The sequence below is a fragment of the Nilaparvata lugens genome, chromosome 1 (assembly GCF_014356525.2).
Source record: "Nilaparvata lugens isolate BPH chromosome 1, ASM1435652v1, whole genome shotgun sequence".
Classification (NCBI taxonomy): Eukaryota; Metazoa; Arthropoda; class Insecta; order Hemiptera; family Delphacidae; genus Nilaparvata; species Nilaparvata lugens.
Window position 1 is genome coordinate 79,165,673 of NC_052504.1, and position 20,971 is coordinate 79,186,643.

A 20,971-nucleotide genomic window follows, 5' to 3' on the forward strand; every position below is an offset into this window, starting at 1 on the left:
TCTTTATCCACTGCCATTATAACATGGACCTCACTATAGGTGCCCACTTTAAATTACAGTAACAAGGTCCCAAAAAGGTTGAGAGCGGTTTGCAACGGTCGTCACACCATGTGCGCTGTGCTTATAGTTTCCAAATGTTTTCCTGTTAAAAATGAATATTTTTATTTTTCCCTGCGATATACTGTCTTCTTTTTGAAAAATTCTGTCCCATCTTAATGTTAGTGAGGAACAGTAAGAACGAAATGAATAGAATAAAAATAGTTTGATTTCCATAGGCCTTTTTTATAATATAGGTAGTAAAATAGTGACTTAAGTGGAAGAGGGGCGCTTATTGCCTTTAGTTCACCTACAGCATTTGAAATTTTATTTCGTGTGGATTATTAAGCATTCTATCTATTTTCTCTGGGTTTGTGACTTACAATACGGACAACCACCGTTGGAAATAATAAATATTAAGGAAATAATAGATCATGATGTTCTGATGAAAATTGCTTCTATGCAAAACTAATGCAAAGTCATATATATAATCTGATTATTTTCCCTCTTCCCATCAAGCCTATGTCTCAATTTGTAAGTGGTCAGTGCTGATAGGGATGAAATTATTCTGATCTTGGAGCTCTATAGTCGCTACGGTAGGACATGAAACTGACTTGCACTCCATGGAATGCTAAATTTGCAGGTTCAGCTAGACAGAATAATTTTGTAAGTAAATTTTCATTATTGGCCTTCAGATATATAGTATAAAGAGAACGTGGATATACTAAAGTAATTACTACATTATTATTCTATCATAAATAATATGCATCATCAGCTAACATAAGCTTTAATTTTTGAAAATATTGACATTTGAATATAGGTAATTGTTCAAGGAACAATAATGAAATAGGAAATTGAAAACCCCAAGTAGGTACCCTTTTTTTATTTTCTCTCAACATTTTTCAATTTTTAAAATCATTTTCAAGTTAGTGAGTCTTGAAAATTACTTTATCAGTTGAAATCCGTGCTTAATTTCAGCCGAAATGCCGGTCCGGGGTACCTCCCAGGGCAACTGGAAAGTACCGCTACAGTAAGTTGCAGCTAAATATATCAAAACTCACGTTCACACGCATGAGAATGAGTAAATATGACGAAGTTATTGGAGGGGATACTCCGTCTATTGAGGATTAACTGAGGGTTGCTTAATGAATATTAAAATAGTTGAAAACAGACTTAAATAACTGCTGGGTTCTTAAGGCTAAATTTTTTAAAAAATTTCCCGCGGGTGGGCGGCTATTCCCTTGGCAGGTATTCCATATCCCCGGTATAGGGTCAGCCTTAGTTCCGGCACATGAAAATTTACAAATCAAGCACTGGTCGAAACAGGTAGGCCTATGTAAGAATTTAAAATTAAATTGGAAAAACGGTAGGCTACTTTGTTTTTTTATATTTTCTACATGAATGAAAGTAGGTAGCGCTTACCAAGGAAGTAAATACTCACTTTATTTTAATATATACAGAGTGATTCATAATTATGGTAAAATAATTTAATACGTGATAGTAGAGGTAAAAATAAGAAAAAAAGTTCCTATAAACATACATCCATAAACGCTTCATTAGCGAGCTATACAGAGTGAAAGATTTCGCCCGGAATTCAGTTCCTCTGGTGAAGTACACCGATGCTGAATTGTTTGGGGACTAGTTTTTGAAAAAACTTATGCTGGATTCATATGGAAAAATATCTGAAAAAATGAATAAAATAAGTCTGGAATCTGTAGTGTGAGTAGTTTTTGAGAAAAAAGTTGAAATATGCAAAAAATCCAAGTAGAAAAACACAGACTTCCATGTTTGATACCCAATAACTTTCTTTAATGACCAGTAAACAAATAATTTTTCGCAATAAAAATTGTAGAGAATTTAATTCTGAAAAAATGATGTAAGCTGTGTAAACTAAATTTAAATAAAAGTTGGATAAAATGTATTCTTATGTAGTACATTACACCACAAAATTTGCTGTTTTATGAGGAGAGAACTAATAACTCATAGGTTGTAGCTGATTGCAAATGGAACATTGATTTTAAGAACAGCTGTTCCAAAACAGCTGATTTATTTTGTTTTAATTTAAAAAATATTTAAAAGAAATTATCAGCTGAAAATTATTTTCAGAAATATTTTAGCTTACTGTTGAACAAATGAAATGGCAGGTAGTATACCGCCAAATGGCAGCAGTATACCGCCTCTAAAGGCGGTATACGGGCGAAAGTTTTACGTGACAACGACTTTGAGTGGTATAATAATTTTAATGTGAATATTCATTCGTATAGTAGGAAGAAGGATGAAATAATAACTCACAATGAGAGTGAGTGAGAGGCACGCGTCCCTTCCACTCGGTCATGGTTAGCCCGCGCCCACCTAAGAGCGAGAGAGACAACCATTGACTTGACATTTTGAATTAGTGGCGCAGTCGCAGGAGATTGCTTGCGGCGCCTGCGCAGGTTGACTGCTCCGTTTCACTCTCTCTCCAGGTGAATGCTTCGGGTTGCTGGGCTTGCTGCTGCGAGCGTTGCTCGCCACTGCTCCTATTCGTGCTCTTTCCAGACGACCGTGAACCGAAAACGAACGCTCTCACTTGCTCTCATTGTGAGCGCATAATGTGGGAACGTAACGCAGTTTCTTGAAGTGTCTCCCGGCAAACCAATTTATAAGACGTTGTCACGTCAAAAACAAACTGTAAGTTAGACCTACTGTAGCCGTGCTGTGTTTTTTTGTTTAACCTATTAACCAGCTATTTGTAACCATTTCACTTTGCTTCTGTGTTAAGTGTTAACTTTTTGAAAAATGGCAGGTAATTTTAGACATTATTATTCATACTCCGAATTAGCTGACATGCATTTAATGTATGGAATGGGACACTACTGTAATAGTACTGAAGCAAGACGTTTGTATCAAGAGAACTTTCCTAACCGAGTATGTCCAAGTTCAAGGTTTTTTGCCACTATTCATCAACGTCTGTCTGAGACAGATTCTTTGATATCCAAAGAGCACATTTATGCTGGATCTACTAAGACTGTTGAGTTAGAAGAACAAGTTCTTAATGAAATTTATTAACATCCCGAGAAGAAAACAAGAGAATTGACAGTGCAGTTTAATGTCAATCAATCTATTATTTGGAGGATACTAAAAGAGCAACAATTACATCCATACCACCTCCAGAAAGTTCATACTCTATTGCCACGAGACTGTATTCCCCGTGCTTGGTATTTGCCGATGGTTTTTAGTAAAACTTGTTTACCCAAACTTTTTAACAACCGTTTTATTTACCGACAAGGCACACTTTACAAGAACAGCTATCGTTAACGTACACAACTAACATATTTGCGCAGCTGAGAATCCTTATGCCATCAATCCCAATCTTCCACAACATCAGTTTCCAGTAAACATTTGGGCATCAAGCATAGAAGTCTGTGTTTTTCTACTTAGATTTTTTGCATATTTCAACTTTTTTCTCAAAAACTACTTACACTACAGATTCCAGACTAGTTTTATTCAGTTTTTCAGATATTTTTCCATATGAATCCAGCATAAGTTTTTCAAAAACTAGTCCCCAAACAATTCAGCATCGGTGTACTTTACCAGAGGAACTGAATTCCAGGTGAAATCTTTCACTCTCTATAGCTCGCTAATGAAGCGTTTATGGATATATGTTTATAAGAAATTTTTTCCTTATTTTTACCTCTACTATCACGTATTAAATTATTTTACTCTAAATAATTATGAATCACTCTGTATACTCACTATATTATTTTGTCAATGGTGAAAAAAGGCACGCAACAAATTTGTCTACTGCTACTTTCAAAACGAGCAAATCAAATTTTCAATATTTTGTTGCATACAGACAAAATATTGTATGAGTGAATGTCAAAAACATTGAATATTGATATTTAAATATCGACTATCAATCTCAAATACTGAATCGATGGCATTGTATCGATATTGAATGTCGATGGAGTTTTGTTTACTGTTTTCAGAAATTGGAGGTTAAGATCTTCAGATAGCATAAAATTTGAATTTCAAGTTTTTTGAAATTTATTGGTAGCATTTTTAGTATTTCATGAATCCATAAAAAATGCAAAAAATGATTTTGGATATGTTCAAGTTAAATAATGTAAGTTATAGAAGTTTTTCCATTTTTTGTTTATTGTAATAAATGGTGTGGCTTTAAGAAAAAAGAAAGAACATTTCTTTCAAAACATTATATTTAATATAATTATATTTATACATTATATTTAAACATTTATATTCAATATAATGTTTTTTTTTAATTACTGTCACAATTTCCTGTGAAAGTTCATTTGTCTCTAACAATCTTAATCAATCTTGAACGGTTAGTATGATTAGGTAGTCTACAGTATTTACTAAAATGTTTGCTAAAATTATGGACAGGCCCACATATAGGCTACTAGCTAACTTAGTGCATAGGTAATAAAACGGATGATGGAATCAAAAATAGAATTTTTTATTTATATAATTTGCAATAGGCCTATATTCTGGTTCATATACTTATTCTTAATAAATGACTGTAAATTGAACCAATCTTACAAAAAATAATAAATTATTAATCAGAACAGTGGCGCCAACTTTCAGTGGGGGCACTTTCTGCCCCCAATAACAGTGGGGGCACTTTCCGCCAACAACAGTGGGGGACACTTTCTGCCCAATCAATAATCAATCAGGGGGCAGGGCAATGCGTGTATTCTGCCCCCCCAATCTTCATACGTTACAAGAGATCAATAAGTATTAAAAGAATATTTTTTCCCATCTTCAATTCCAAAAATCTCAAATGGAACCAATTTATAATAAGAAACAATGAATTTGTCTAGCTATTTTATTATATTCACATCTGGAAACTGAACTATTACAGTGTGAACTGGTATAATATGCCTACTGCATTGTTTTTAAATACTACTTCCACAATGTCCACTAACGATAAAAATACGAAAATTAAATGAATAGAAGCAGTCTTACTGCTTGTGTATTTTCACAACCCCTTCCCCCCATCATCGGATGATACTAGTAATGTAAAATTCCCGGGAATTTAAGATCAAGGAAATAATCCCAGGGAATTTAAGGGGAATATTCCCAAAAATCATAAATTCATGGGAACTTATGGGAACTTGAGGAAATTTATGATTTATTTTATAAGAAATTTTTTCCTTATTTTTACCTCTACTATCACGTATTAAATTATTTACTCTAAATAATTATGAATCACTCTGTATACTCACTATATTATTTGTCAATGGTGAAAAAAGGCACGCAACAAATTTGTCTACTGCTACTTTCAAAACGAGCAAATCAAATTTTCAATATTTTGTTGCATACAGACAAAATATTGTATGAGTGAATGTCAAAAACATTGAATATTGATATTGAAATATCGACTATCAATCTCAAATACTGAATCGATGGCATTGTATCGATATTGAATGTCGATGGAGTTTTGTTTACTGTTTTCAGAAATTGGAGGTTAAGATCTTCAGATTGCATAAAATTTTAATTTCAAGTTTTTTGAAATTTATTGGTAGCATTTTTAGTATTTCATGAATCCATAAAAAATGCAAAAAATGATTTTGGATATGTTCAAGTTAAATAATGTAAGTTATAGAAGTTTTTCCATTTTTTGTTTATTGTAATAAATGGTTTGGATTTAAGAAAAAAGAAAGAACATTTCGTTCAAAACATTATATTTAATATAATTATATTTATACATTATATTTATACATTATATTTATACATTATATTTAATATAATGTTTTTTTCATAATTACATTCACAATTTCCTGTGAAAGTTCATTCGTCTCTAACAATCTTAATCAATCTTGAACGGTTAGTATGAGTAGGTAGTCTACAGTATTTACTAAAATGTTTGCTAAAATTATGGACAGGCCCACATATAGGTTACTAGCTAACTTAGTGCATAGGTAATAAAACAACGGATGATGGAATCAAAAATAGAATTTTTTATTTATATAATTTGCAATAGGCCTATATTCTGGTTCATATAGGTACTTATTCTTAATAAATGACTGTAAACCAATCTTACAAAAAATAATAAATTATTAATCAGATCAGTGGCGCCAACTTTCAGTGGGTGCACTTTCTGCCCCCAATAACAGTGGGGGCACTTTCCGCCAACAACAGTGGGGGACACTTTCTGCCCCATCAATAATCACTCACGGGGGCAATGCGTGTATACTCTGTCCTCCCAATCTTTATACGTTACAAGAGATTAATAAGTATTAAAAGAATATTTTTTCCCATCTTCAATTCCAAAAATCTCAAATGGAACCAATTTATAATAAGAAACAATGAATTTGTCTAGCTATTTTATTATATTCACATCTGGAAACTGAACTATTACAGTGTGAACTGGTATAATATCACTACTGCATTATTTTTAAAGACTACTTCCACAATGTCAACAAATGATAAAAATACGAAAATTAAATGCATAGAAGCAGTCTTACTGCTTGTGTATTTTCACAACTCCTTCCCACCATCATCGGATGATACCCCTCTTAAGATCATAATTCATTCATTTATACAATAAGTGCATTATCAAAATGGCAGGGAGAGGAAAAATAAAGTAACCTTGTGCTATTCCTCTCCAAATTTAGATACAGTAACACATAGTCCGAAATAGGTTAAGTCTTGTAGTTCTTCAATTTACAAAATTTTCAGTCCTCAAGTATTTTCACAAAGAAGATTTTCAAATTTAGATGGTTCAAAACTAAACATAGAAGAAATATTTCACATTATTACAACTAAAATAGGAAATATTCACATATTAAAAATATAATTTTGAAGAATTAACGAAAAACAAACTTAATTCTGCCCCCCCCCCATATTTGAATGAAGTCGGCGTCGCTGAATCAGAATGAAGAGAGAATGCAATTTTAATATTGATTGTAAAGTGACTACATAAATTGGCAATGTTTTAACAAAAAAAGGCCTAATTGTCGACTCTGAAAATTATGTAAAGAAATCAATAAGGTATGGAAAGTTCTGGGACTCCTTAGCATACAGTGTAAGACTCTTTCGAATTCAGAGGAAAGCCAACATAGGCTGATATGAAGGCCAGGAGCATTTCAAATTATTTGGAATCGTCGGAAACAATCTGGAGAGATTTGTAGGACAGGGAGTAGCTCATGGTTACTTCAGTAAAAATATAAATAATCCGAGTTCCCAGCGATACATCTATTCTAAAGCACAAAAAACCGTTTCTATAATTGTCTATAAAACTGTTTAATTCTCTGCCTGTTAACGTCAGAGTCTTAAAAATCATGCTTTTTAGCATCGTATTAAACTTTTCATGATCCCTGATTTCATGTGGAGAAACTATAAGTTGGCTAAGAATATTTTTCAAAATTTAGCAATAGATTTTCTTTTGTGATTTAATTGCTTAGTGATTACAACTGTCAGAGGGCACTACTAGTTTAGCAGCTAACTTGAATTTTACTTTTATTCCAATTTATTGATTGTCAACTTACTTTTGTACTATTAATGATTATTATTTAATAGTCTAAAGTTAGACATAGCATATGAGTGACTTGAGATACATCCTAGGACACAAGAAGTTTGATATTGATTAATATACATATTTTACCATTATGTTTTAATATTATTACCTGTATTAAATTGACAATTGTATTGCTTTTGAAGTCCACAGATATCGTTGTAATAAAATGATCTATCTACAAAAAAAACTTATCCTACACATCAACACACTACCGGAATTAATTATAATAGATCATGAGATTATAAGAGGATAAGAGATTTGGGAACTTACTTCTTTCTGTGAGTTTCGAACCACAGGAAAGCCATTTTCTAACTCATTAGTTGAATGATTTTCAGAGGAGTTGCTCTTCAAGTGGTCACCCTTACAACTGGAGTAGCAGGCACAAATCTTGACTTATCCAAGCCATACCAAACTTATCAGCCCGAGTGCATGGAGACAACCTTATTCAATTGTCCATAGTTTGTATGGAATAGAATACCTCGTATCTAGGGCGGAAAATGTGAATTTGCTGGCTTGAGACCGCAGATTCTATGTTCCAGACGGCGTTGGAGTGATGTTGCATGTTTGTAATGACATCAATCGCACAAGTGTGGTGAAAGTTTTTTTAATTTGGTGCTACTATGGAACACACAGTAAAGCTGCGTTTACACTAAATGTTAATAACGTAATCCTTATAGATTCTATTAGATTGAACGGAAGAAAAATGAAAAACGAGAATGAGATAATAAAAAAAATAAGAAGACTAACGCATATGTTCATCATGTGTATGATAAGTTATGTTCAATCTAATAGAATCTATAACGATTAAGTTATTAACATTTTGTTAATAACTTTGGTGTAAACGTAGCTTGAGCGAGAAGAGTGAGAAAGAAAGAGTGTTATGATGATGGCGTACCAATCACTTTTTAACAGTCTCCTCCAGTGCAGGAGATAATTTATAATTTTCAATTTTTTATTATGCAATGATTTTCTGGCGTCAATAATCTCGCCAGCAAAAGTTTAAACACTTAATTCATCCTGTCGAACAACTTTTTAGTAAGTACTGGCGAGTTTCCGAGCTATGTTCACATTATTTGCAAATATTCATTTAGTGGAAGGCTAGTGACTTTGCTTGTGACAAATTATCAGAATGCTGCAAAAATATCAATTGAAACTTTTTACATGCATGTTTAGAATAGAACTTAATTAACATAATTCAGATAAAAGAAAAAGAAAGCTCATTCACAAAAAACACCTCATTTGAAAAATGAATTAAAAATAACATAATATGTTCTCTTTCGACAAAGTAAAAAAAAGTTTTTAGGCTTTAGGCCTAAGCCATCAGCCGGAATGATAGTTTACAATCCTTATAATGTAAATTTAATGCAGACACAACACCATGCTCACACACAAAATGCTCAGAATGCATGTTTAAAACATACTCCAACAATTATTATCCAAACATGAATGTAAAATTTTATTTGTGCACAAACACTTTGCTGTTCTTAAATGCTGAAGTGTTAAAGAAGTTTGCTTTTTGAGAAATTGAATGATTTTCACTGTCATTAAATTCAATTCAATTTTTTGTTCAATAATGCATATAATTACTCATATGAAAAACTATTAGACTAAATTACTAAATTTGAATTAATAGTATAATCACATTTAAGAAAATAAGAATAAAGATGCAATATACATTCAATATTACCAATTATAATATATTGAATGACATCTCCAGCAAAAGAATAGACTTTCGTTAAGAGGTTTAAAAAAATAGGAACAATGGTCGTGTAAGAAAAAGTAGAGAAATAAATTGTAACAAAGTACTCAGTCCACTTTAGAATGAATAATGTGAAAGAAAGTTGAAAGAAATCTAAATCAATTAAAGATAGAAGTTGAAGTACTATATTCAAAATGAGAAGAGGTTAAATATTTGCTACTTTTTCAAAGGTTTTCCCTCTCAAAAATATTGGGCTTTCAATTTAATTTTTGAAATTGTTTATATAAGTTATATATTTTTTTAAGCAATGAAATTTCTCTTTCAATTCCTCAGTGGCTGCAAAAATATGTTGAAAAGGTGGAAGATTTGAATTTCTTTGAAGATTCCATCCGACCCAACCATGTACTAATCAATGAATATCTTCAAGGTCAAGGCATAATGGTAATTTTTATATTCTTCAATTCAAATCTTCATATCTTATTATTATAAATATTTTTGAAAATATGTACAAACAATTTCATACTCATAGCATTAAGAACGAATTAAACGTGTAGTTTTTATGATGCTACATGTTTTTCAACAATAAAAAATATGTTTAGTCAAATATTAAATACAATTAAAATAAAAAATTATGTTTAATTAGAGTCTCTACCATTATTGCAGCTCAAACGTATCTCTTCAACTTTCAAACAGTTATTTTTAACTCATATCAATTATATTTTTTCAAACTCGTTCTTTTATTTTTTATAGCCTCATTTGGACGGACCTCTGTTCTACCCAACGGTCACCACAATCAGTTGTGGATCACATACTGTACTCGAGTTCTTCTCACAGCGTTCAGACTCAGTCTCGGTAAGGATTAATAAATAGTTATGAGTACCACATACCAAAAAATAACCAATATTTCTATTTTTTAGTATATTTTCTTTCTATATTTCTATCAATATTTAATAATCTATTTGGCAATTCAGTTCTCGAGATACTGTAGAATTACAATTACATGTTTTGGAAAGAGGACTATTCAAAATAGTCTGTCTCTAACTTTGAGTATACTTCTCTATTAGAAGTATTTCTTAAACAGGAGGATCCTGACATTGTTATTTTCACAGAGCATGGCTTAAAAATAAAGGAAATAAATCAAGTTAGGATTCCAGGCTATTCATTGAGATCAGAATTTTGTAGAATAGCTCATAGAAGTGGTGGTGTATGTATATTCACTAGCAATGCTAAACATACCCAAACTTATGAACTGGATTTTGTTAAGAGATTTTCTGTTGAGATGGATTTAGAGGTGACGGGACTAAGGTTAAAAATTGGTGATCGATTTGAGGTAGCAGTGTTAGGTATCTATAGGTCACCAAATGGAGAAAATTTTTGGAGCTGCTCCATACACTTTTGGAAATTACAACCGCTCGTTTCACAAATGTTATAGTAGTAGGAGATTTCAATACCGATTTTGCCAGGCAGGATAAAATGACAGAGGATATTAGAGATATTATTAATATGAATAATTTAGAAATTAAGGTCCACGAATATACAAGAGTAACTCGAACTTCACAGACAATTATTGATAATATCCTCACAAATATAGAAGGTTGTAATGTAAGGTTAGGTAGCTCAGATCTATCAGATCTTAACTATCAAATTTAAGATGTTAAGTTGCAGGGCCAGAATCCAAGCAGAAAAAAAAACTTTTGTGAAAGAAATTCAGCAATATGAGCTAGGAAATATAAATTGTTTGAAGCAGGAACTGCTTCAAGAAAATTGGAGTAGTGTTTATAACAGTTGTAACCTAAATTTCAAATATAAGCAATTCATTGATACTCTAAGATTTCACATTAGTGTATGCTGTCCGATAAAAAAAGTCAAAGTAAAAAGTAAATTAAACAAAGTAGATGAATGGATAACTGAAGATATTCTTACTCAAAGAAATATTGTTAGGGAAGCTTATGAGGAATTTAAATTAGTGAGGGATGTTCCGAGTGAAGTCAAATACAAATGTCTAAAGAAAAACTATGCAAAAGAAGTGAGGAAAGCTAAGTGTAAGAAAACAGCTGAAATATTAACAACTAGTACCAATTTTAACTCTGCTGTTTGGGAGGTAATTAATAGAAATAGGAGAGCAGCTCAAAATGATACAGTTACTAATGTCCCTAGGATAATCGATGAACATGGAAATTATGTGGATGATAGTATAGACATTTGTAACTTTTCAATAAATATTATCAACAGGTTGCGTATAATCTCCAAAAGTCACTGAACACTAATACTTATAATACAACTACATTAAATGCTGAGCCAATTGAAAAGGTATTTAAATTTCATCCATTATCAAGAGATGAGTTGTCAAGAATAATAAAAAATTTGAATAACAAAAAACAGTAGGATTGGATGGGGTCTCAAGCAAAATTTTAAAAGAATGTGAAAATGAATTACTGGACCTTTATTGCATCTCCTTAATACTTCTCTAGAGCAGGGTATTTTCCCTGATGATCTGAAACAAGGAAAAATTTTGCCAATTTCAAGAGCGGTGATTCTGAAAGAGTTGAAAATTATAGACCCATTAGTATTCTAATGTAATAAGTAAAATTTTTGAAAGAGTAGTTTTAAATAGGTTATTGATGCACCTGGAAGAAATTAATTCATATGTGATGAACAGCATGGGTTCCAGAAAGGGAAATCTACTAAGACTGCAATTGTATCCCTTGTTGAAAGACTAATAGATATAATAGATTCAGGTGAGAAGGCAGCCGCAATATTTCTTGATTTATCCAAAGCTTTTGATTGTGTGAACCATAGAATATTATTGGAAATACTAAAAACTGTAGGTGTGAATGGTATAGAACTAAAATGGTTTGAATCATATCTCATAGGTAGAAACCAGTGTGTTGAGCTTACCAAGGTGGATGGGAATGAGATAGTAAAAATTAAATCTCAAAAACTGGAGGTCCAGGCTGGAGTACCTCAAGGCTCAATTCTGGGTCCCTTACTGTTTCTGTTGTATGTGAACCAATTACCAAAAGAGTTAAAAGATCACAGAACTCTGTTGTTTGCTGATGACACATCGCTTATCTTTAACAATTATTTATTAGATAGTCTAGAAATAAATGCTTTTACTGGAGTACAGTCGATTGTCCAATTCTTGTGTAATAGTGTGATATTGAGAGGGTAGTATTGTAGTTGTTTTTGTGTATCTTATATCATTTTTCAGGTTTTTGAACTGAAATGAACTTTGATTTTACTGTTTGTTGAACCCTGCGTTTTAGTGTGAGAATATTTGACTCTGTCTTGTTGGAATTTGCTAACTTGTTGCCTAGTTGTCAAAATTAAAGCAATTTTCGTGCATTTTCCAAGTGCAGTTTCAATTTCATGTCGAAAAAGCCACTGTATTTGAAAATTGTACGAGCATTGACCTTTTTGCAGCTTTGGCTTTCCCACTGGAAGTTGTGCTCAACGCTCGTGGAGGGGGAATAATTTTCAGTGAAAGGGCCACAGTTGGTATTGAGACGCGAACGAAAAAACATGTAACGGTGTGCGAGCTTCGGTCCTCTGAATGGGCCCATTTCCCATTCAGGGGGACAAATTGAAAAATTTTTTTTAGTTATCAGTAATTTTTATGTAGTTAAATAGAAACCAAAATTTTATATAGTTAGTGAGAGTAGAACCAGGAAATTATTTGTGCGTATTAGTTCCTTTATAGTGAGTTTTCTTAAATCGTATGTGTGTGTTTCTGAAGAGTCGAAGTTTGAATATTGTTAAAATGGTGAGTGCCGAACTTTTGTTGTTTTTCTTATAAAGCTCATATTTAATTTCATAGAATGACCGAGGCCCAAATTTAAATGCAGCAAGTTAGCAGGTTCCCAAAATGTATAAATTGAATATACTTCTTTTTCTGAATCACTTACTGAGTAACTCTGTTGGAAAATTTGACATGATTTCTATTGAGTCGTAAATGAGTTCAATAAACCTGAGGTTAAATTTTAAAGGTATTTTTCATTGAAGTTCCTGGCTCGTAGTTACTATAGTTGCTAGTTGCTAAAATAAGTGACAATTAGATAATGATGATAATCTGTGCATTTGAATGAACGAATCCACTAAAAGCTCCCAACCAATCAAGGATTCAAATACCGGTAGATGATTAAACCCTCCTCCATTTACATTGGTGCGCAGCGGTGGTATAGACTGCAAAAATGTCTATCAAACCACATGTATTTTTATATATTTCATATTTGGAAGATTAACTCAATAGAGACAAAGATATCTCCGGTTACAGAAATGATGTCAGGTGTGGTGTAGGGTTTAAAAATACCTCCACCGGTTACACTTGAAGCAAAGGCAATTAACAATAAATAGTAAGAAATGTCAATTCCTACAATTCAAAAGTAAATATAATTCAGTAGAGGATAGAGAAATAAATGTGTTTGTAGAGGAAAATGAATAAGACCAAGAAGAGAAAGTAGCATTCTTGGGAATTTTATTGGACAGGAAATTAACATGGCATCCTTACAGTGAGAGGATATGTAATAAGATATCATCTGGGGTATTTGTCCTGCGGCAGCTTGCTAGGCTGAATGATAAAAAACTACTGTTAACTGCTTAACATGGACTTATACTATCTCATATTAGGTATGCTATTTTAGTATGGGGTAATTCATCTCAACAAAATATGGACAGAGTGTTTAAGATTCAAAAGAAGGCACTCAGATGTATAGAGAAAGTGAATAGGTTAGACTCTTGTAGGCCTTTATTTAAAAAGCTTGGTCTATTAACTGTGCCATCTTTGTATGTATATGAAGTTGTAATGCATGTGAAAACGAGTGGTGTGATCCAGAATTCAGATGTTCATGAGTATAATACGCGAAACAGAGCAGATTAACATATAATGGGTCACAGTAGTAGGTTATTTGAACAAAACCCAGATTATATTGGTAGGAAATTTTATAACAAGCTACCTCAAATCTTGAAAAGTAATGATGATTTGAAGATTTTCAAAAAACAAATGAAAAAATATTTAGTTGATAGAGCTTTTTATAGTGTACAAGAATTCCTTTCAAACCTAAACTAGGTTGAACTACTTAGTGTTAGAATTATTATGTAATAACATGACTTGTCTTATACTCCATGACTGGAGTCTTTAGGATGTAATCTAAAAAAAAGGCCTATTATGAAGCGATTCAGTCATCCAATTATTTATGAAATTGAGTTTTATGTTTTAAAGGTTGTGCATTCAATTTTTTTTAATTCTTTTTTCTTTTTCTAATCTATTGGACAGGTTCTTAGGACATAATCTATGCAATTGAAATATTTTTATATAGCCCAGTCAATAAAGGTTTTTTCGATCCGAAAATTAAATAAAAGCTGAATCTTCTACCATCGATAGAACCCTCCCAGAGGGTCATTCTCCCAAAAGTCCCAAGAAATCCCCTTGGAGCTTTCCCCCCTAGACCCCCTCAAAGTTGAAAAATGCAGGTAATCACGGAAAATCAATTATCTCTGTACCCATTGATCGGAAACAGTTCTATTATATGCCATTCGATTCGTTACATTATGGACTACAATTTTAGTCATATTCATTTTTTCAATAAAATAGACAGTTTTCTTGATAAAATAATATATATGTAAAAATTTAGGGGGTTTGCGATTTGATTTTTTTGTTTTCTTCGATTAACTTCAAAGCAAGTAGTTTTAAAGGAAAATGAGTCGAATAATTAATGTAGCCACTTTCATTGCAAATCCATTGATGTATATTGTTATGTATTTGCGATTCGATTTGACGCCGTGGAAGGGGAAACAGTCGACGTGGAACTCTCTTAGCCATAGTAAACAGCAAACTGGAAATCAATTATCTCTGTAACCATTAATCGGAAAAAAAATATTTCATATGTCATTCGATTCGTAAAATTAAGGACTACAATTTTAGTCGGATTCATTTCCTCAATAAATCGAACAGTTTCCTTGATAAAATAATATAATTTAAAAATTTAGGAGTTTTTCGATTTGATTTTTTGTTTTCTCCGATTAACTTCGAAGCAAGTAAATTTTAAAGAACAATGTGAAGAATGATTATTGTAGTCACATTCATTGCGAATCCATTGATGTAATATTGTTATGTATTTGCGATTCAAGTTGACGCTGTGGAAGGGGAAACAGCCGACGCGGCTGACTCCCTTCACCATAGTAAACAGAATAATACTGCTGTCTACATTGCATCTCATTTACACTATGGCGCTCGAAACAATTAATTCTGTCTATTGTTTTGACATGCGCTGTATATAGATTTTCACTTTTCAATACTCTAAAAAAAATATTACAATTTTATTAATTCAACCATGCTCATGATAAAAATCAGGATTTCGTTGTTTGCTTACATAATTTATTATATTAATTTGAAGTGTGCCTTCTCCATACGAGTCAGAGGTAACACAATTTGATAACTCTAGTTTCAGATATTGATGTTTTTCAACGAAATTTCATGATATATTATGTGTCCGACTCCTTCATCTTATCCTTATTTTGTGAAAAATGAAGATTCAAAATTTCTTTTCATAGCTTTTCTTGTGTTTTATCTTGTTTCATCACTCTTTATAATTTAAACACTTGATAATGGAATGAATATCATCAGATCACGTGAACAAAAAAAAAATAAAAGGGTGGGCCTACCTGAGATACTATATGATAACACTGTACACCTGATAAGTTGAAAATTTTCAAGCTGAAAGTAAATTAATTTGTTGCTCTTTCGGTTCAAATATTAATAAATGTTACCAAATTTTACCTATATTATCATATATAGTGAGAATGAATTACTCTGAAGCTTTCTTTTCTCACTGAACATGAAGGTGCAATATCAAGCAAATATTGCAGTCCCGTTCACAATCATTATTATCAGAGCTTCAAATTGATGCTATGTAACTATGGATGTTATCCCTATCTCACAATTTTCCTATTTATCCTTATCCTGATTCAGAATAAAGTAGTTGATCTCTATAATCACAAAAATCAATGTACAGTACCTATAATAAATAGTAAAAATAACAAAATTTCTAGTAATAATGCAACTTTTTCTAGGTACGAATTTCAAGGCTCATAAAATGACTTTTTCTCAATCACAGGCAGAAATTCCAATGATCATCATAATAGTAATTTAATGAAAATTGTTTGTATTGTACATTGTTCGACGTAAGATAAGCTACATCTTTAAGGTAATCAACGTACAGTATTTAGGATTATCATGTTTATGAATGAAAGCGAGACTGTGATATAAGATTAGTCAAACTGAAATATAAACATTACATACAATGCATATTTCTGATCAACTATAATTATTACAAATGATAGTATCAAGCCGAAATGAATTGAGCAACTGAATTTTAAAGTTACTATCCACTGTTCAAATCGCACTGTGATTTCCTTTTACTTCCAAATGGATTGAATTGCCTCACTCTTCAACGTAGCAATTATTGTAAAAAAAAAAACAGTGGAATGTGAACGTCATCCAAATAGCATTTGAATTCCAATTTTCATATATTATCATGAAATTCATAAAAAACTAATTCTTGAGAGAATAGTGATGAATTGCAAACAGTGCAAGTAACATTGATACAAAGCGATACAATGAAAATCAACATCGATTAATTTAATACTGGACTTATCAAATTTATATTACCGTTAATTTATATTATTTATATAGCTTATAAAATGTAAAACCAACATTTTAAATTTTCTCTACTGGAGCAAAACATCGATAGAAAATAAAGAAGATCCCATTATAAGCACAATATACTTGTGTACTAGACTTCACTTGAACTAACTCATCACTTCAACCCTTCAATGATCACAATGAACTAGAATGGTATAAAAACCATGAAATTGATAATCAGGTACATTTTTCAAATCGCTTCACCCAACTAAATCTGTGAATGCTAAGTCATAAGAAATCATATTCAATAGATTTAATTTGAATGCTTCAAATAGAAAATGATCTATTCTTTTGGTGCCCTAATCAAAATCAATTTCAATCAACATTAATCGACATGAAGAAAAGCTTCTACCAACCTTGTGTAATGAATGACAAGATGCGAGTAGAGGTGAAAAATCGATATGTTAACAAAAATAATAGAAGATGATGAATCATCTTTCAATTAATCTTACACGGTAGGGGACTTTGTGGTTAAATGTGAAACACTTTCATGATTTTCCTACCTTTTATGCATGCTTACTCTTCCTTAATTTGTATGTTAGCATGGCTTTCATCTTTAGAATCTACTGATTTTTAATATTGGACTGTCTAAATAATGTAGATTCAACTAGTAAGAACGGAAGATAAGCTACTTTACAGAGAGAATCATAGAAAGTTTCAACTCAACAAGCCCAATGTATAAATTTTTTTATGCCTCAGCCGTCGTAAATATTTGGCACAACTGAAGGTATATTATCAACCTGGCTTGGAGAATGTTAACTGTAGAAAACAGCAAACACTGCACGCTATGATTTTTCAGGAAATTGCCACTGTTAATACTATTGTAATCTATGATTTATCTCAATTTTTGAAAATCATAACTTATGATAAATTTTAGCATAGAATTATGAGCATACACACATATTTTAAATATGTATTATATTATGTAATAGTATGAATATTTTATCGGTTGCAAACAATATCTTTGTCTGTCATGGAATGCATGATTTAGCACATATATAACAACAAAATGATTTTAGAGAATTAAAATGTGAAAAATTAGTTTCATCGCATGTCAGAACAATAGACAAAATTGATTGTTTCGAGCGCCATAGTGTGAATAAGATGCAGCTTAGAAAGCAGTAGGCCTACTACTGTATTTTACTGTTTACTATGGTGAACAGAGTCAGCCACGCCGTACCGCGTCGACTGTTTCCCCTTCCACAGCGTCAAATCGAGTCGCAAATAAATAACAATTTACATCAATGGATTCGCAATGAATGCGGCTACAATAATTATTTGTCTCATTTTCTTTAGATTATTTGCTTCGAAGTTAATCGGAGAAAACAAAAATCAAATCGAAAAACCCCTTAATTTTTACATATATATTATTTTATCGAGGAAACTGTTTGATTTATTGAGGAAATGAATACGACTAATATTTTAGTCCATAATGTAACAAATCGAATGACATGATAGATTTTTTTCCGATTATTGGTTACAGAGATAATTGATTTCCAGTTTGCTGTTTACTATGGCCACAGAGGAAAGAAACACTACTTTCTGCTTTATGCTTATTCCGTGCTATGGCTAAGAGAGTCAGCCGCGCCGTTCCACGTCGACTGTTTCCCCTTCCACAGCATCAAATCGGATCGCAAATACATAACAATATTTCATCAATGGATTTGCAATGACAGTGACTACATTAATTATTTGGCTCATTTTCCTTTAAAACTACTTGTTTCGAAGTTAACCGAAGAAAACAAAAAAATCAAATCACAAACCCCCCTAAATTTTTACATATATATTATTTTATCAGGAAAACTGTTAATTTTATTGGAAAAAAGAATATGACTAATATTGTAGTACATAATGTAACAAATCGAATGGCATATAATAGAACTGTTTCCGATCAATGGTTACAGAGATAATTGATTTCCCGTGTTTACCTGCATTTTTCATGTTTTAGGGTGCTGGGGCGGAAAGCTCCAAGGGGATTTCTTGGGACTTTTGGGAAAATGACCCTCTGGGAGGGTTCTATCGATGGTGGGAAATTCAGCTTTTATTTAATTTTCGGATCGAAACTGCTTTTTTGGTCCTTCATTGACTGGGCTATATAAGCTTCTGTTATCTAACAATAGGGCTTCAAAAGTAACTTTTTTGAGGCAGATGGTACACATACCCTTCAGAAACTACTTGTCAGAAAAATTTGAGAAAAATATGCAAGCCTCCTCTTCAATGTAGTAAAAATCACGTCAACTTTATTTTTGAAAATCTGAAAAAATTAAATTTTTATGCATTTAAACTCCTTTTTCTCATTCAATGTTTGTTCTATAGACTTCAAATTCATAGCAACTTGTAGCGCTGTTCTTGATGAATGTAGTTGATGCTTAAACTTCTATAATAGACACAATAATAGCCGCTGGTACCTTTAAAGCACGGTTTTACGCCTGCTATGCTCGGGCAGCAAGTGAATAGTACAGCTGGAGCGATCTAGCGGAATTAGTTTGTCCCTAGAGCTAAGCGCTCGACGCTTAGTAGTGTATACTTTTCTTACATTGGTCACTGCTATATCAAAGTTTAGCTTAATTTTATCATAAATTAAATTAGGTGAAAGGAGTGAAACGCAGCTATTCCACTCACTTTGTTTCAACGTATCAATAAGTTTATTTTTATCTATGATTTCTTTATAAGTATCTGGCTTTTTCTCCTCTGCTTTTGTAACGTGGACCTCACTATAGTCAAATTAGATGAAACATTGCCTTTCAAATTACTAACTTCTCCAGGTCTTAATACACGATTCTTAGTATTGCGATAGTAGAAAGAGCCAGATTTTCAACCGAAATTTAGGGACCGATTGCATTATTTCATGTTTTAATTGTATAGAATCTATAAGGATTATTAAGCCAAGCTATAACAATTACAGGCTTAATTCATTCTATGTAAATATTAAATTCTTAGTAACTATTGTCCTCATTTATCAGTATTCCAACGTTTTTTCGTGGATGATGCCTACATCATCATGTGGATATGTCACATGAGGTTTTACGTTTTTACTTTGGATTGGGTTATGGGAAGTTCTAGGGTGTTTTGATGAGGTAATCAAACGTCCATGCCTACTGGCGGGCTTCGAACCCATGGCCAGGTAGCACCAACGGACCAAAACTCAAATAAAAGCAGGTGGAATCTATCAAGATTGAAATTGAAAGTAGTGTTCTATTTGTTATTCAAGAAATACTTGGTATACAATACTTTGGTTAAAATATTTTGATTTATGAAGTGTTATTAAAAGTTATGATTCAAGACTGAATACAAGTTTTTGTATGTGAAACCTTTGAATTATTTCAACATCTCTAATGTAGAAATACGTATGGTTTTTGGTAGCTGTCTTTCATTGATGGATGTGATCGACTCTGCTCTCTATTTTTCTTGTATTTCAATTGGAAAATAATTTATTTTTATTTTTAGGAAGCTGAAGACATTTCAATGCCAACTAGTCAGGAAAAAAGCAGCAACTTGAAGATGTTTTCGATTTTAGTTGAAAGGCGAAGTCTACTGGTGCTGAAGGATGACATGTACACCAAGTACCTGCATGGCATAGCTGAAACTTGTGATGATATTATTTCAGAAGATTTGGCCAACTTGCAGCAAACTGAACAGAAATTTAAAATTGGTGATGAACTGACCAGAGATACTAGAATTTCATTAACTATCCGTCATGTGCCAAAGACAACCAAATTAAAAATCAACTTTATTAGATGACATTAATGTTTATTTTGTTACCACACCAAGCCCTTTCCGAACACGAAGCACACTAGTTTAAAATTATTGATTAAGATTACACGAGAGAAAAGCAACTATAATTCAATTATTGAATCAATGTTCTGTAAGACTTGTTCCTTGGAAAAAAGGGAATACAGTTTTGTCCAAAAATGAGGACCACAATCATTAATTATTATAGTACTTGAATGAAATTATTCATATTTGCTGTAATGATGTCTACGGTATTATTTTATTAAAACCATAATTTTAAAGAATC

At 32.1% G+C, this 20,971-nt stretch overlaps 1 protein-coding gene across 1 annotated transcript; it reads left to right on the forward strand.

The window, feature by feature from the left end:
- Positions 1 to 2,173: 2,173 nt before the first annotated feature.
- Positions 2,174 to 20,697, forward strand: LOC111055752 (alpha-ketoglutarate-dependent dioxygenase alkB homolog 6). Its single transcript, XM_039441827.1, has 4 exons — positions 2,174 to 2,224; positions 9,543 to 9,695; positions 10,005 to 10,106; positions 20,401 to 20,697. The coding sequence occupies exons 1-4, from the start codon at positions 2,174 to 2,176 to the stop codon at positions 20,692 to 20,694; spliced, it is 600 nt and encodes a 199-aa protein (XP_039297761.1). The 3' UTR covers positions 20,695 to 20,697.
- The last annotated feature ends 274 nt before the right edge of the window (positions 20,698 to 20,971 follow it).